The sequence below is a fragment of the Callorhinus ursinus genome, unplaced genomic scaffold, assembly GCF_003265705.2.
Source record: "Callorhinus ursinus isolate GAN/ISIS: 27379988/994484 unplaced genomic scaffold, GSC_fseal_2.0 scaffold12, whole genome shotgun sequence".
Taxonomy (NCBI): domain Eukaryota; kingdom Metazoa; phylum Chordata; class Mammalia; order Carnivora; family Otariidae; genus Callorhinus; species Callorhinus ursinus.
In genome coordinates this window covers 34,626,252-34,644,832 of record NW_027397074.1, presented here as the reverse complement: position 1 = coordinate 34,644,832, position 18,581 = coordinate 34,626,252, and the positions used below count along the sequence as shown (strand labels likewise).

General features: G+C 32.7%; 1 protein-coding gene across 5 annotated transcripts in view; it reads left to right on the top strand.

Moving 5' to 3' along the window:
• The window catches only part of SNX13 (sorting nexin 13), a 131,435-nt gene that overhangs the window by 78,122 nt on the left and 34,732 nt on the right, over positions 1-18,581 (top strand). For all 5 annotated transcript variants that reach the window (XM_073898924.1, XM_073898927.1, XM_073898928.1 and 2 more), the window contains 6 exons: positions 2,783-2,921; positions 3,310-3,398; positions 7,499-7,598; positions 8,785-8,978; positions 14,929-15,033; positions 15,652-15,784. In XM_073898924.1, coding sequence (XP_073755025.1) covers positions 2,783-2,921; positions 3,310-3,398; positions 7,499-7,598; positions 8,785-8,978; positions 14,929-15,033; positions 15,652-15,784 — 760 coding nt within the window. The remainder of the gene's footprint in view (positions 1-2,782; positions 2,922-3,309; positions 3,399-7,498; positions 7,599-8,784; positions 8,979-14,928; positions 15,034-15,651; positions 15,785-18,581) is intronic.

Here is an 18,581-nt window from a genome sequence, read left to right as displayed (position 1 = left end):
GAATTTTTTCTCCACAGTTGTCTTCTTTTAACTCAGTCTAGCTTTCTTAGGAAAGAATTACTTTATTGTTCTTTGTTTCTAGTAGCCATTATCAACCTGACATTGTTTTATTGTTGTTGGAGCAATTTTTGTCTCTCCCACCAGATTGTGGGTTACCTACAGGCAGAAATGGTTTTGTTAGCTTTGTTTTCCTAGGGCCTTTTATGGAGGTCACACAACTTGATTCTTCGTTTCCTTTGTCAATTTTTTTAGCATCCTGTTGGGCTCTACCAAAGCTTTAAAAACATGCATTATCTGCCTAATTAAAATTTTTAAGAATGCATATCCTTTGGTTAGGAGTTCTACTCATGAAATTTATTCTAAAGTGATAATAAGTAAGTTTGAAACAATGTATATTTAAGGACATTAGTGCCAACATTGCTTTTAAAAAAATTGAAAGCAATTTAAGTGTTCTACATGGAGGATTTGTTTAATAAGTAATGGCATATTGATACAATAGAATACATGAAGCCATTAAAAAGAATGATGGTAGTGTATCTTGAATATGAAAAGATGTTTACATATATATTTTTAAAGATTTTATTTATTAAGAGAGAGAGATCCTGAGCGGTGGGGGGGTGGTGGGAGAGGGGGCAGTGGGAGAAGCAGACTTCCCGCTGAGCGGGGAGCCTGATGTAGGACGTGATCCCAGGACCCCGGGATCATGACCTGAGCCAAAGGCAGAGGCTTAACTGACTAAGCCACCCATGCGCCGAAGATGTTTATATTTTTTATGTGAAAAGGTTAACTAAAGGTGATGTGTGTGTAGATAATGCTTTTTAAAAATAAATATACAAGTAATTATAGTTTTATTAATGACTATATAATTCTGGTAGTGTATATACTGTTTGAAATCTTAATAGAAAGGTAGGATTATGAATGTTTTAATTTTCCTCTTTTGTTTATATATTTCACTTTATAGGGAGTATTGGTTATATAATAAAGTTAATTTTTTAAGAAATAGGAAAATAGGTAAAATTTAAAAACATTTCAGTAATGAAACAAGGGTAAATTTTTTTTTTTTAAGGGTAAATGGTATTAGGAGATTTTTTTATAACACAATAAAATGGATGTTTTATACTAACCTTAATCAGGATACAATACTGTATAATCTTACTGGTGGTACAGAAAAGGATGCTTGTTCACCAGAATGTTATGGTTATTCTCACTCCTGGGATTAGGAATTATTCTTTTCCTATATATTTTTTCTTTAACTTTCAATTTTTCTTTTGCTGAACTTGTATTAATTATATAATTAAATATATGGTGTAAACATTTAGGGGGGTGGAATTTAACACATGCTCTAAAAGGAATTCAAACCACCAGATCTTTACTTGTTCTCCCCAGAGTTGGATTAATACTACTATTGTGTATGATGCTTGGGTCTTTTTGCTATTTAATGAACAGGAGTTGATCCCTATTTCATTTTTCAATACAATATCAGAAAATATATTTAAAAGAGCAGAGCTTATCAATAAAGGATCTTTAGCCTACTTTGTTGTCTGGTTTACAGTCTTTTGACATTATTTGTGTGGGAAACCTTGTATGCATTGGTATTATAAATATCAAAATGAGCTCAGTTCTTATTCTTAGTTTAGTTATATTAATGGTATATAGTTCATTTCTATTTGGACGGAAAAGTTTAGTGCAGTCTAGTAGTAACATACCTTCTCTCTATAAAATATTAGTTACCCAACAGTAGTTTTAAGTTTTAAGTCATTTCTAAAAATAGTATGGATGGATTTGCATTATTCATCTCTAAGTGTGTGGTTTTTTTTAAATACAAACTAATTAAGGATAAGTCTTATTTCTTAACTCATGTTGTTATCTTCAACTAGAGCAGATAAATGGACAGCTGTTTGTTTCTTAATGTATTCTTAGAAAAATCATGTCTTTAATAACCTACCTTTTTTTAATCATTGAAGTAAAATTTACATAAAGTGAAAGAAATTGCCGAGTAGTCTTATAAAGTTGTATTCTAATTTTGCACTTCCCTAGCACCATTTGAGAGTTCTCATCTCTCCACAATCTGATGAACATTTGGCATTGCTGTTTTGTTGTGGTTAACTTGAATATGCCTGATAACTAATGATATTGAGCATCTTTTCACGTGCGTATTAGCTAGATTTTCCCTAGTTCTGGACTTCTGCGGTTCCCAGTTCTTCAACTCCTTATAGAGAATGGACAGTATCCCAAGTCTCCTGCCTTTTCGTAGCTTCCCTTGTTGTTTTACTTAAGTATTATTGGCAGTCATAGTGGTTAGTCACTTTATAATATCCTCGAGTACTTTTTTCTCTCACTTTATTTGTTTGGTGAAACCACACTCTGGTTAAATTCAACTCAACTGTCAACTCCCATTCCTGTTCTTAAATAGCACGTGGCTGGGGAAAAAAAACCCAAAATAACAGTTATTTATGTCATCACATTGATTCTGTTCAATTTAGGTTAGAGAATGCCACTCTTCTGTTTAAAACCCTCCAGTAACTTTTCATTCCACTCAGAGTGAAAGCTACCACGTGTACCCTACCAGATTGGCCTTCCATTGCCACTAATCTCGTCGTCTACTCCTCTACCTTTCTTTGGGACCATGAGTACAGAGATTTTCATTTTGTTTTCTTGAAAGCATTGGCATAAACACTTGCTGTAAGATTATGCCTACCTCGAATGTGCTAGGCACTGAAGGTGCTTTTTTTCCTTACTAAGTGAGTCCCTCTCCCACCTATTTTTTAAACTTTGTTTTCAGATCCGTGATTCTAATTGCAACTATGAGGCCTTTATGAACATTATTAAATTGAGTGACAATATTGGAGAGCTAGAAGCGGTCAGAGATAAAGCAGCAGAAGAATTACAGTATCTTCGATCTCTAGATACAGTTGGTGATGGTAAGTCATTTAAGTATAGAAATGTTGTACTTCTTTAATCATTACTATATCTTTACACAAAACTTTAATTTACCTAAATGTCATTGTATGCTATTAGTTACTTTCACCTTATCTAAATCTAAATCTTTCTTATTATGTTAACATGTGCTAAGAATAAAAAGCATTATAATTTTCTGAATGTGAGGCTATTCATATTGTAATTATCTCTAAAGTAAAAGTAATAGGCATGGTTTAATTTTAATTAAATAATTTCACTATAAAATTTCAGATTATTTCTTTTATTGTTTGCTGTGTTCGTGGTTATTATGTTAAATTACAATATATACATGTTTAAAGTGTTACATAAATAACATTACCACTGGCTCATAATCAATTTGTTTGTATTTAGATATCAACACTATCAAGAATCAAATAAATAGCTTATTATTTGTAAAGAAAGTATGTGACTCAAGAATACAGCGATTGCAGTCAGGCAAAGTAAGTAAAGTACTTTCAGATTAATGTTTAGTTATAAATACTTTATATTCACTTAAATCTCTAGCAAATGACAAGAAGTGGAATATTAACCAGTGCAGCCCTCCACAAAAGGACTTGTAGGGAAAATTTCTCTTATACATTATAGTATTATAAGTATTTGTTAAAGCCAAAGAGATTAAAACGTTTCCTGTAAAATGCCACAGTAATAAAGAGTTTATTTATTGATTTATTTATCTTTTCATTTTTTATTCAAAATTTAACATTTATATAGTTTTATACACTGGGCACCATTTCAGATGGACCTAATAGACAAAAAGCTCTCTCTTCATAGAACTTCTATTTTAGTTGCAGAGTCAAAAATAAACCAGTACATAAATTAATATAAAATGTTAAAAGTGTTAAAAACAAGTAAATATAAAAAATAACAAGTAAAGCAAAGTAGAGGGATAGAATATTTTAGATAGATGCTGAGTGATTTGGTTACATTTGAGCTTAGAGAAATCTGATAGAATAATGAGAGTCCTGAGAAATTTTTTTTTTTTTTTTGAAGAATCTTTGAGGCAGAGGTGATGAAACCATCTGCAAAAGCCCTGAGATAGGCAGGTGTTTGGTGAGTTAGAGTAGGTCAGCCTGGCTGGTATGGAATGAATGAGAAGGGATGATAGTAGGAATGAAATTGGAGAGGAACCGTGGGGGTTAGATCATACACGGTTTTATCTACCATAGTAAGATTTTTAAAAAATTCTAATTGTGATGGGAATCCATTGGAGATTTGTGCTGGCAAGTGACATGATATGACTTATTAGTTAAAATAATTACTTGGGCTCTTTGTGATGTTTAGAGTGTGGTGGAGTTGCAGCGGGCGCAAGAATGGAGACTGAAAGATCATTTAGGAGACTGTTGGCTTTAGTCCAGTAAGATGTCTGCAGAGGTTGTGAGAAGTAATTAGAGACGGGATATAGGACTAACAGATTTGCTAATAGATTAAATATGGAGTGAGAAAGGACAAAAAAGGACTTGAGGATTGCTAGAATTTTTGGTCTCAGCAACTGCATGAATAGTGTTGCTCTTTACTAAAATGGATAATATAGGAAAGAGGAGGTTTGAAAGAGAGAATCAAATTTTGGATGTTTTAGCTTGAGATCCCTGTTTGACATTCAGATAGACCCAGTAGCTTGTAAACTCTGTAGTTCAAAGGAAAGGTCGGTGATGTATTATTAGATGTTTATTTAAAGTAAAGAGACTGGATGAAGTTACCTAAGAGAATGAATGTAAGTAAGAATATAACCAAGGACCTAGTCCAGAGGCAGTATAGTTACTAGAGTTTAAGACAAGGTGGAAGATCTAGCTAAATAAACAGTAAGTGGCTGGTGAAATTGAAGGAAAACCTGGGAGTGTGATATTCCAGAAGCCAACTATAGAAAGTTTTTAAAGATGTGAGAGATCAGGTATGTCAAAGGCTACTAATAAGTTGAGTAAGGTGAAGACTTAGAATTGACCATTAGATTTGCCAGCAGGGGAATATTGGTGATCTGATAATAGCATTTTGGAGTAGCAGAGAGAAACCCTTATTGGAGCTGGTCCAGGAGAAAATGGGAAGAGATGAATTAGAAGCAGTGATTGTAAGTAGCTGTTTGGAGGGGTTTTACCTCAAAAAAGAGCAGAGATTTTTCTCTTTGTAAAGGCCTTACTAACAGAAAAGAGCTTTTTTTACTACCTTAGTTTTTAGTGTAGTTAATTCTTTTCTTTTCTTTTTTTTTTTTTGGCTGGTTTTCTATTTTGGAAATTTGTTGTGATTCTGGGCTCGTAGTATTACAATGTATTTAAATTTCTTAAGGAATAGAAGACTTATTTTTATAAATCTTGAGTTTAGTTGCTGGATTAATTATAACTCACATTACTTGAGGCCCACATTTGTCATATACCTGAGTGTAAATGTATGTATATCTTTGTTTCAGTTAACTGTATTTTAAAATTATATACCCATGCACATTCAGTATAGAAGAACGAAACGGTTTTATTTATGCTTATTTTCTCATTAGTTTACCTTGTCTAGGCCTCAGAATTAGTGATCTTTCAGCATCATTATTTAAAATGTATTTGTCCAGATACCTTTTTTAAAAAAGATTTATTTATCTTGAGAGAGAGAGAGCGTGCATGCATGTGCATGTGTGGGAGCAGGGGGAGGGGCAGCGTGAGAGAGGGAGAGAGAGAGAATCCTTCAGCAGACTCCCCACTGAGTGTGGAGTCCAAGGCAAGGCTTGCTTCCAGGATCCTGAGAAAATGTCCTGAGCCGAAATCAAGAGTTGGACACGCAACCGACTGAGCCAAGGCACCCCTTTTGATAGCAAATCCCTTTAAAATTTAGATACTTTGTTTTGAAGCCCATCAATTCTTTTGAGTATCAAGCTTTACCTTTTTAGTAGCTCAGGTCATACAGTGTTTTTTCTTGGGAAGAAAAGTCAGAATCTCCACAGAGATGAAGTTTTTTAACCATACTACTCATCTTGAAATCTTAGAAGGCCCTTTATCTTTTTTATTACAAATAAAGCTATAGTGAATACTCTTCTGCATTTCATATATGTGGAGCTGCTTCTGGGAAAGAGAAAGAGGTGATAAGTTTGAAGAAAGAAGACTTAGGAGAAAGCATGTGCTGGCACCAGGTTGCTTTATGCCAGACATTTTAAGTCAGTTATCTGTTATTATACAGTATTTATATGAAGGGAAATACTTCTTAGAGAGGAAGTTTTCCCCTTTTCTCAAGTTCTTTTCCTTCTCCTTTATGTACTACCTACATCTAATTTAGGATCTGCCCCTAATTAAGGCAGCCTGTCTTTCAGAAAAACCTTCTGATCTTTCTTTTCTTTCTTTTTTAAAGATTTTATTAATTTATTTGAGAGAGAGCAGAGCGAGAGGGAGAGAGCACATGAGTGGGAGTGGAAAGAGCAGAGGCAGAGGGAGAAGCAGGCTCTCCGCTGAGCAAGGAGTCCGACACGGGACTCAGTCCCAGGACCCTGGGATCATGACCTGAGCTGAAGGCAGACGCTCAATGACTGAGCCACCCAGGCACCTCTGATCTTTCTTTTTTAAATAGAGGATTGTGAAATACGGATTTAGGAATGCAGAGAAACTGGTGACACAGAAACATATGGGTTTTATGGAAGAGGCTGCAGGCTTTGAAAACACTGAGTCGTTCTTGGCAGCTTTGTGATCATAGGCAGCCTTTCTGATTTCAGCTTTCTTACCTCTTAAGTGAGGTGGGTGATATTTATCGAATAGGATTGTTGTGGAGAATAATGTATATAATATACATAGCACAGTGCTTGTCATATAGATTATAAATTTTTTTGAAGATTTTATTTATTTATTTGTCAGAGTGAGAGAGAGAGCACAAGCAGGAGGAGCAGCAGGTAGAGGGAAAGGGAGAAGCAGGCCCCCCACTGAGCAAGGAACCCGACATGGGACTCCATCCCAGGACCCTGAGATTGTGACTTGAACTGAAGGCAGATGTTTAACTGAGCCACCCAGGCATCCCTAGACTCTCTAAATTTTGAACCTATGTTTTATTTTTTAATTTTTTATTTTTTTCATGTATAGGTAGTTACCTTGCTCTATTACTTTGAAAACTAAATATAATTTACTGTTTAGGTAGTCTGAGAAGAAACACATTTTCTATAAAAGATGGTAGAGTATTCTGTTAGAAGAAAAATTACTCTTTCGGGATATTTTCTGTTCTCTCAGTGGACAGACTTCAGTCTATACTTGAAAGTGTTGGGCTTTATTTATTCTTGGACATTGTAAGCATTCCAAACATCCCCTTTACCTCTTAAAATGTTCATTTTCATTTGGAATATGTAGAGATAGAGAATACTTGAAATTCTAGTAATTTAGAATTATTTTGTAATGAAAGAAGTGAATGCTTATACTTTTAATGCATATTTACTAAGCAACTCTTAAAATAACTAGGAAATTCTCTAGGCTGGGACTGTTGGGAACCCACCTGAACGAGAAAATACTTAATATTTTTATATCTATGTAGAGATCTTTGACCTAATGAGTGAATAGATGAAGTATTAACCTACCTTTACTTTTCTCTGTAGGAAATAAATACTGTGAAACTGGCAGCAAACTTTGGGAAACTTTGCACAGTCCCCTTGGACAGCATTCTTGTAGACAATGTTGCACTACAATTTTTTATGGGTAGGTAAATCCATTTTATGAAAATAATATAGCCCTCAAAATTTTTAATAATTATAAATATTAAATTTTAAATATCTGATATTAAGCATGTCAAATATGTCTTTCCTCCACTCCCCATTCTCTGAAGTATTCCTTTTTTTGGAAATCATAGAGGTAGAGATATATTTTGTTTAGAAGGAAAGAATTGCTTATTATAACTTAAATGTGTATTTGTTAAATATTGCTTATTTAAATTCTAGCAGAGTCTATGAATTTAAATTATTTGAGAAAGAGTACTTTATCAGCAACACACGTTTATAACTTATTTGTATCATTTTGTGCATGAATAGAAGGACTTTATTTTTATATCATTTTAATATATGTAAATATTTACTAATTTTGTTAATATTATAGTTGACCCTTGAACAACATGGACTTGAGCTGTGCAGATTCACTTATTTATACATGGATTTTATTTGATAAATACAGTATAGTAATACAAACATATTTTCCTTATGATTCTCTTAATAACATTTTCTTCTCTAGCTTACTTTAAGAATGTAGTACATACAAAATGTTCTTTGTGTTAATTAACTGTTTATATAATTGGTAAGGCTTCCAGTCAGCAGTAGACTATTAGTCGTTATGGTTTTGGGAGTCAGGAGTTATGCATGGATTTTTGACTGCGTGGTCAGTGCCCCTAACCTAACCTCTGCATTGTTCAGGGGTCAACTATACATCAAAATTGCTTTTTATCTGGAGAACATTTTTAGTAACCTTCCCTGATTCTTCATTTTTATGACCAAAAACATAAATACATGGCTTGTTGAAGATCCCAGTCCTTACTTTTAATACTTGTAGGAACATTAATATTATAATTAATAATCTTTATTGAGAACAGAAGCCGAATGTTACTAGTTTATTTTTGATAAAGCCTTCTGTAGCAGTTTTATCTCCTAGAAATTTTATCATGAAAAATGAGATTCAAAAATAAATACATCCATTTGTGTTTTTCACATAACTGGTCTTTTTAACCTAACCAATTTGTGATGTAAGCATTCTTCATCTCAGGCATTTGCTTAACAGTTTTAAAATGTAGAGTTTTAAGTATTTGAAACTTTAATCCTTTTTAACTTGTCATATGGCTACATGCACCCAAAAATGTGTGACATTAATATCTATGTTGTTAATGGATTTTGTTTGGTAGATTACATGCAGCAAACTGGAGGTCAAGCACATCTCTTCTTCTGGATGACAGTGGAAGGATACCGAGTTACAGCCCAGCAGCAACTGGAAGTTTTATTAAGTCGTCAGAAAGATGGAAGACATCAAACCAACCAAACCAAAGGTCTTTTAAGAGCAGCTGCTGTTGGAATATATGAACAGTATTTATCAGAAAAGGTGAGGCTCTATTTTGATTACTGTTTTCTTATCTTCTTTGGTAATATCATCAGTAATAATTTTTGTAATACTTATGAATATTCATTACTCATACTAGGCACAACTCCTTGCAAGCATTATCTCATTTAACCTTGATAACAATCTTTTTGTATATTACTATCCTTATTTTATAGGTAAAGAAACTCATGTTTAGAAAATTGAGTTAACTTTGCCAAGGTCATGCAGATACTAGTGACAAAGTCAAGATTCAAGGTCACACACACTCTAGATTCAAGGACACAAAAGACTGAAAGTAAAAGAATGGAAAAAGGTAAACCATGCATACAGTAACCAAAACAGAGTTGGAGTGGCTATACTAATATTAGACAATAGATTTTAAAACAAAAATTGTTACTAGAGAAAAGAGCATTTGATAATGATAAAAGGGTCAATTGATCCTTGATTTATAACTGTTAAAAACAGTTATAAACACAACAGCAAAACCTCCACATACATAGGACAAAACCTGACAGAATTGGAGAGAGAAATAGACAATTCAACAATAAGTGGGTATTGAAGACTTCAGTACTCACTCAGTAGCTGATAGAACAATTAGAAAATGACCAAAGATACACAAGAATTAAAAAACACTATAAACCAATTAAACCTACACATCTATGAATACTTCCCTTAACAACAGCAGAATACACATTATTTTCAAGCTTACATGGAACGTTGTCTAGGTTAGATAGACCCTTTACTAGGCCATAAACAGCTCTGAATTTAAAAGTATTGAAATCATACAAAAGTATGTCCTTTTATCATAGTAGAATTAATTAGTAATTAACAGAAGGAGTTCTGAGAAATTATAAATATTTAAAAATGAATACATTTCTAAATAGTCTCTGGGTCAAAAAGAAATCAGAAGGAAATTAGAAGGTATTTTGAATTGAATGAAAATAAAAGTGTATCAAAATTTATGGGATGCAATTACAGCAGTGCTTAGATGCCTAGTTAGAAAGAAGAACTCAACTTGCCACTTTAAATGCCTAGTTAGAAAGAAAAACTCAAAACGACAATTTACATTTTCACCTTAAACTAGAAAAGGAATAGCAAAATAAATTCAAGGTAAACTGAAGGAAGGAAGCAGTAAAGATCAGAATAGAAATCCTTGAAATGTAAAACAGAAAAACAGTAATGGAAATCAATAAAACCAAAAGTTGATTCTTTAAAAGAAAAATAAAATTGACAAACCTTTAGCCAGCTTGGCCAAGAAAGAAAAGAAAGTCACAGATACCAAAATCATGAATGAAAGAGGAGACATCATCACCAACCCTATGGAAATAAAAAAGACTATAAGCAAATACTATAAACAACTATCACAAGAAATTAGACAACTTAGATGATATGGGCAAATGCCTTGAAGGACGCAGGTTGCCAAACTGTCATTCTGATACCAAAGCCAGACAGAGACATCATTCAGGAGACTACAGACCAATATCTCTCATGAATATGGAGACAACAATCCTCAAGATTCCTCACACTCCAGTATTTGTAATGGCTATGCTATAATACCTTTTAATTTATACGTACTAGCACAAAAATTGTATATGAAATTTTTTTAAATAAGATTTTATTTTTATTTGAGAGAGAGATAGCGAGAGAGATAGGGAGAGAGAGCATGAACGGGGAGGAGAGGGAGAAGCAGACTCCCCGCTGAGCAGGGATCCCGATGCGGGACTTGATCCCAAGACCCTGGGATCATGACCCTGAGCCGTAGGCAGACGCTTAACCAACTCAGCCACCCAGGCGCCCCTGTGTTTGAATTTTAAGTGTGAATTTTATTTGAAAACTGCTTATTAGTCCATTTGCTTATATTTTTGCCAAATGAAATATCCTTTTAAAGAGTGCATATTTTAAAGAATAGTAGTATAACAGACACATTTGTATATCCCATCTAGCTGAAGAAATAGAACATGTACTGTTCGTTTGAAGATCCTTATTATATTCTTCACCTGTCTTCACCTGACTTGTTCGCCTGTTTCCTTACTTCCTGATGAAGCCAGTTTTCTGTATTTATTCACTTACTTTCCCATACCATTTTACTATACATGTATGTTCTAAAGCAATATCTTGCTTAGCTTTGTTTTTAACCTTTATATAAATGGAATGATACTATATGTCTTGCTTTTATTCCCCTCATTATTATATTGAATTTTATACATGTTGATTTATGTAAGTGTAGTTCATTTTTACTGAAGTCAAGAGTTTATTTACCTTCAGTAATATTTATGAGCATTTTGGTTTGTTTCCCTTTCTTTTCTGTTATACTTTTGCTCTGAATATTGCTGTTCATATTTCTCCCTGCAAACATTCAGGAGTTTCTGCTGTTTAAAAACACAGCTTTAGTGTATATATCTAAGTCTTTCTATGTTAATTTTTAAAGTAGGTTATAGAGTTAGTTCTCTTGTCCATAGTCCAGTAGAATGGATTATAGTTAATACTGGAAAAATAAAAATTAATAGTTATTTAAGTCAGTTTCTTTCAGCATTTTGAAGATAGTATTTCATTGTTTTCTGGCTTTCATTATTTCCAGTAAGAAATCAACTATGAGTTTAATATTCTTTTGAAGTTAATCTTTTTTTAAAGCTTTGAAACACATCCTGAGTCTTGGGAAACCCTTCTCTAGGACACAGAAGTCCCAGATTTTAGCAGTGGATGGAGAAGATTGAGAAAAAATGCAAAACCCATACATGATTCCAGAATTCAGAGCTGAAGGCAACATTTTAGTGTCAAAAGACCCTGGCATGGATTTCCCACTTTCAGTAGTCATTGCTGTCTTTTCCCTTAGATTCTAGTATTGGCAGCCATTATTTACTCTTTACAGTAAATTCTCCATCATGTAGCACTCCATGTATGGCTTAAGTGCATTGTTACCATGAATGTTAACAATCCTCCTTTTACTTTTCCTGTCCTGTGCTTTGTATTATGATGGGACTTTTTAACATTATGAATATTTTAACCATGTTTTCTAAAAGTTCAGATAATGAAAATGAGAATGATGACAGTAAAGTCATGCAGTAAAGTCATATTTTCAAAGAATGTGATAAGAATAGTAACATTGAAAATAAATATGAACAAGAATTACAGTAAACAGAAATTTATTTGCTTTTTTCCAGAACTACTAAATGATCTTTGAAGAGGCTAAAAGAAAAGGAACCTTGAAAAGGACAGATTGACCTGAGTTGTATATGTGTAGGCTATAAAAAAAACCTCAGTCAAAAAAATGACTAATTTTTTTGAAATGAGACTGTTGAGAACTCAAAAAAATATCATAAGAAGGGGACAGTTAGTTAGCTTAACAGGATTTTCTTAGTTTCTTTACTAAAACTATAATTTATTTGGAATCTACCTTCACACAGTCTTTTAAAAAATATTTAAATAATGCTTTGTTTTAATTTTAATCACATTTTTCTCACCATATCAAATCATACTAACTAACACTACACTCACAAGTTTGAATGACCTGTTTTTAAAACCATTTTCCTTGAGAAAGAGAGGTATAACTTTTAGTGACGTCCATTATGTTTTGAAGTGTTTAAAATGGGCATTTTAGACACAAATAGTCTATATGTAAATTCTTAGATGCAGTTTTTAGTAAGTAAAATGTCATTATTCTGTGCCTAAATGGTTTTACTGAAAAGATACTTAACTTGATGTCATCACATTGGACTGATAAGGGAAGTAAGTGTGATGTAGGTTAAGAACAGAGCTGAAAGTCAAAGTGAATTTTGTATTTGATTGTATTCATTTATACCACTTGGTTTAAAACAACAACAACAAAAAAGGTGATGTCCTGAAGTCTGCAGGCAGATCAGAGAAGTATTGTTAAAAAAGGAAACACAAAAAGGTAAAAATATCCTATGGGATCATGGAATAAAAAGAAAGTAGTTTTTTAAATTAAATATAGGTAATACCTGTTTAGTCTTATTGTAGGTATACAACTTTTTTAGAAGTCTTATATTTATGCATTTTAACAATACACAATAATATAGCCTACAATATTTAAATATCTAATAAAGAGCTTAAAAAGTTAAATTGTGTATTGGAGGATAAAACCTAAATAGTTACGTTTTTCTCTAACATTATTTGTTTAATTAGTCTTACTAATTACTAATTGCTGCTTAACTAGTCCTCTTGTTTTAAATAACCACATTTGCGTGGAAAAGTACAGAATACAGATTAATAGATAATTTTGGAAAAACACTTATTTTTGTATTTTTATGTTAAAGTAAAAAATGTGCATAAATATTTTTTCTGTTATTACTTTTTTTGAGTGGGGAGATCTGGTTGGTTGTGTCCCATGATAACTCTTTAAAAGTTTTGGTCACGTTACACCAAGGATGAGTCCTAATCCAGTTCTGTATATTTGAGATTATAGGAAAAAGTAAACTAAATAAAGGTAAAATGTTATGATTTTCAGATTTGCATCTTATCTCCTAGAAACTGAGTTTCATGAGCTTAAAGGGCAACTGACAGGACAAAACTAACTAAAATCAGTCCCTCTCTAAAATTTTTGTCACACACTTAAAGTTGTTTAGTTCTTTTTTTGTTTCAGGGAAAAAGACACACACACACCACCACAGCACATCCTCCTCTACTCACACAAACAAATAAGCACTCTTCCCTTCCTCCTGCAAAAAACCCCAACCACCACACAACCTACTTGGGCTTACTAACTAGAATGTAGAGTGAACCCCAGGGAACATTAGACGTTGTATAGGCTTTTTCCTACATATTTATACCCTGCTGTTTACTTACTCTTTAAACTTTTTCTCCTTTTCTGTATTTATCCCATCTTTTCCTTGGATATCCTATTGGGTAGCATAGAGAAATTATTTAAACACTGCATTCTTGTGCAAGTTTCTTTAGGAGTTCCCATCCTTATCACTCATTTATTCTCTAGAGCCTTCAGAGCTAAAAATTCAAAAGTTGGCATGCCAAAGATGACCATATTTCTAGCTTTTCAGCATTTTTTTCTTTCAATAAAGAAACTTTTCACATTGAACATCAGATTTTATATTTCTGTGGCATATCTGTCATATTATGCACTTTACAATGGAAATTGTTGGAAAAATTAACTTTTTATATTTTTTGCTCCCCCGTATCACACTGGAACTTCACTGCAGCATTATAAAGCCAAATTTAGAAAAAGGGTAGTCTCGTAAAGACTATTTAAAAAGATTGTTTCTAGTGTTAAAGTAACAAATGGCTTATTCTTTTCGCAGTCATATTAAATACACATCCAGGACTACTGGATGTTCAGCACTAACTCCTCATGACAGTGTTTCCTATGTGCCATACACTGTGCTTGTATGCCTTAGATAAATCTCATTTATTTTTTATTTTTATTTTTTTAAGATTTTACTTATTTATTTGAGGGAGAGAGAGGGAGAGAGAACATGAGCAGGGGGAGGGGCAGAGAGAGAGAGGGATAAGCTGAGTCCCTGGGATGAGCAAGGAGAGGACTCGGGCCTCGCTCCCAGGATCCCGGGATCATGACCTGAGCCAAAGGCAGGCACTTAACCTACTGAGTCACCCAGGTGCCCCAGATAAATCTCTTTTAATATGGTAAAATAGTAATATGGTTACATAATAACCATAGGTGGTATTATCTCCATTTTGCAGATTGAGGAAATGAAACCTATTGAGAGGTAACTAACTCAGCAAATGTCAAGATTTAAATCCATGTTTGTCTCCCAGTGTACTTTATACTACATGATGACAAGAAGGTTTGGTTCTTATTTTAGCTTTCTTAAACGCTAAGGTGTTGTTTACAAACCAAGCGTTTTTTTTTTTTTTACCAATTACTTTCGATAATATGGTTCCATTATATAATTCTTCTACTATAAAGAATTAACTTGTATTAGAAACTTAAAAGGTCATTACTACTATTATTTTTCTCTGTTAGGCATCTCCAAGAGTTACTGTTGATGATTATTTGGTAGCAAAATTAGCAGATACTTTGAATCATGAAGATCCAACCCCTGAAATCTTTGATGACATTCAGAGGAAGGTATTATATATAACATTTATCATTATATGTTTCTTATGAAAAAAAGTATGTTTCTATATGCATATAATTCATTTTTTAAAAGGTTATTGAAACATAAAAGTATAGTGGTAACTAAAAAAATGAATTAACTAACACTTCTCATTTACAAAAAAGTAGGCCAGTTTTTTGTTTGTTTATTTAAATGACAAGTGAGGAAAATCCTTATGTTGGGTTGTTATTTAAATCTGACTAAAGGGCCAGATATATAGTCTTAGAATTTCATGAGTTGATAATGATATATAAATGACCTGATATAAATTTATTTTACTGTGTTCCTGGAGCCTTTATGTGGACTTGTTTTTTAGAGAACACTACTTCCTGGAACATTATATATAACCTGTCATGTGACTTGTGTTGCAGTGGGACCATTTTCAATACATTGAGGTACTAGAGGGACCATTAGTTGTGAAATTAGTTGAGAAATCATTAGTTGTGATGTAGGCTTATTGCTGGCATCTTATAAGTATGGAATGTGTAATTCATTATAGCAATACCTCTTTCTAGCTTTTGGTGAAATCTTAGTGAAAATTAGTACATTATCTGTATTAATGATGGAATATCTTGATTTATTTCAATAAGGTCTATGAATTGATGCTACGAGATGAAAGATTTTATCCTTCCTTCAGACAGAATGCACTTTATGTGCGCATGTTAGCTGAGCTGGATATGTTAAAAGATCCTAGTTTCAGAGGATCAGATGATGGTGATGGAGGTAAGGTGGCACATGTGCATGGTGTGTGCACATGTGTGTGTGTACATAAATATTCCTATATACTGTTGACCAAAAGATGACGTTTCGAGTAAGATAAAAAAAATGCCTTGAAGCCCAATATGACTTGTAAAATATTTAAAACTCTATAAATGAATGACAGAGTTTAGTTAATACTAAATTAAAATGTTGAAAATTTAGTAACAGATTAGAACATAACTATAAAAGCCTTGAAGCCTTAAGAAGAATGTTTTCTTGAGTTTTATCACCCACATATTTTTTATGGTAGTTTCCGTTTCGCTAGTAACTAATAATATTCATGACTAACAGTGGGATTATTGAGAAGATTAAATGAGATAACAAGTCGTGATCCTGAGAGTGTACCATAAACTATATACAGCACTGTTTTAAAAAGAATAATTTTTTTCTCTTTTATTCCACCATTTTCTAAATCCTGAACAGTATAAGGTGGAAGAAACTACATGAGTCGTTTATTCCAATCTTTCAGTTTTTTTCAAATGAGGATATTATCAGTATGATATAATGAAGAAGCAGACTTTGAGAATCAGGATATTTAGATTTTACTCCTGTTCTACTACTTAGTTACCTATAGTGATGTTGGCCAAACACTTAATTTAAGTCTGAATCATGAAGATCAGTTGTAGATCTGGAATAATAATTTTGTCATAGTAATATCTTCAGAGTCATTATCATACCATTGTCAGATTTAAAGGAAATTATGTATATGAGAATGATTTATAAACTAAAACAAATGCCAATTTTTACTAGTAGTATAAAAGCAGTTATTTAAAAATAGTGGGAGAGGTAGCACTTAGAGCACAAATCTCCATATTGTGAAGCCAATGACCATTTTACTGGTGATCCAATTCAGCAGTACTTATAAAACTAATAAAGTATGTGAGGTGTGATAAGCTTCCTGGTATGTTCAAATAAGCAGTAGAAATAAAAAGTAAATGGGAAAGATTTCAGTAATTATTGTAAGAGAGTAATTTTAATTATTTATGAATAGGTTTTATGGGTAGGACTACTTGGGGCTGGAGATACAATAGGTCTATCAAGTGGTAAGCCCTGCTTTAAAAGATACCTCTGTTACAGCAGGTTCCTGCTCTTCCCTCTCCTCTCTCCCCCCGCCCCCTTCCCTGGTCTGTATTAGTAAGATTTTACTTTTTAAATAATCTAAGAAATCCAGTTACAGGAGTTTGCATTTGAGTTTTAATAACTTTTATATTGGTTGTTGATCTAGTATCTTGAGTTTTTTAAATTAATACTCTTTCTGGTTTGTTTTATTTGTAAACCTGGAATAATATTCCATTAACTGGATTTGATAGCATAATTAAGGAAGTTTTTTTTTTTTTAAGAGTACTTCTGTGGGAGCTAAGTAGTAAAATTCAGTGTAACTCAAGTTTATTATACAGTATCTCTGTATTTACTGTCTCTTAAAAAATCTTTGACAGAGCTGCTATGAAATTTGCAAGTAGCAGTGCAATGTATATATAAATATATATAAATAAATATAAATAAATAAATATTTTTGTTTATTTTAATTTCATCTACTCTAGAGATTTCTTAGTATTATGGATTTGCTATATGACCCAGAATGAAAGAAAGATAAGTTAAATCATAATTGCTAATGGTATGAGCTTCTAAGTAATCTATAATTTAAAATGATAGTAGCATTATATTCTTTGGCAGTTTTTGTTCCAATAGTGTAAGAACTCTTCTAAAGTCCAGTATATTGACTTTAACTTTTATTCATATCTTTCTAGGCAGTCTAGTTAGTTGTCTTGTATGCAACTAATGGAACCAGTTTTTTTATAAGCCATCTGAAACTTCCCAAAACTTCATACTTAAAGCATGAAATACATTAAAAAATTTTTTCTGCAACTTGTTTTGGTCTGAAGTAAATGTACTTTCTCATATATCAGCCATTGAGTCATCCTTCACATTGGAATTATTAATTGAAGTTTGAAATTATATACATAAATATATCTTTTGTCTTTCTAGGACATTGCTTTTTAGTATTCTTTGTCCTTATTGGTGAGCTTTTATACATCTTATAACTAAGAAATTGTCTAACCCCTTTTCTTGAAACCATTTGAAAAAAGTATGTAGAATGATGGGTATAAATATGAAGCATTATTGTTAAAAACAGCTGTCGGGTATATTGTTTATAGGTTTTAGGCAATTGCTAGGACTATTTCAGTAGTGATGCTTATGATTTTCTTGTCATTATAAGATTGTTTAATCAAAAATGGGCCTTCCGCACATTTTTTTGTTATAAATTCATTTTTGATTTTTTAAAATTAAGGTTCCTGGGATCAAGCCCTGTGTCGGGCTCCCTGCTCAGTGGAGAGCCTGCTTCTCCCTCTCCCTCTCTGCTCCTCCCCACCAGCTCGTTTTCGCTCTCTCTCAAATAAATAAATAAAATAAAATAAAAATAAGATTCTTGACACTTTATTTTTTAGACATTTTGAAATAATTGTCTAATCTAGTTTTTAACTGTATGGATGATTAAAAAAAATTGCAGGCTACATTTGAACCTAAAATGAATGGGCCAGGTCTTATCATGTGTGATAGTATCCTTTAGTGTTGTTTTTTTTTTTTCCCTTCTGGGAAAGAAATTTCATTCCTATTTAATCAAACTTCAGTAGGTAGGTAGTAGCTGAATGGCTTTTGTAATTATGTGTGTGCTCTCTCCTCCCCTTTTTTCCTCCTTTCTATTTGTGATTGCTTTTTTTAGTTAGTTCAGCCTTAAAATATTTTTAAAGTTGGTACTTCT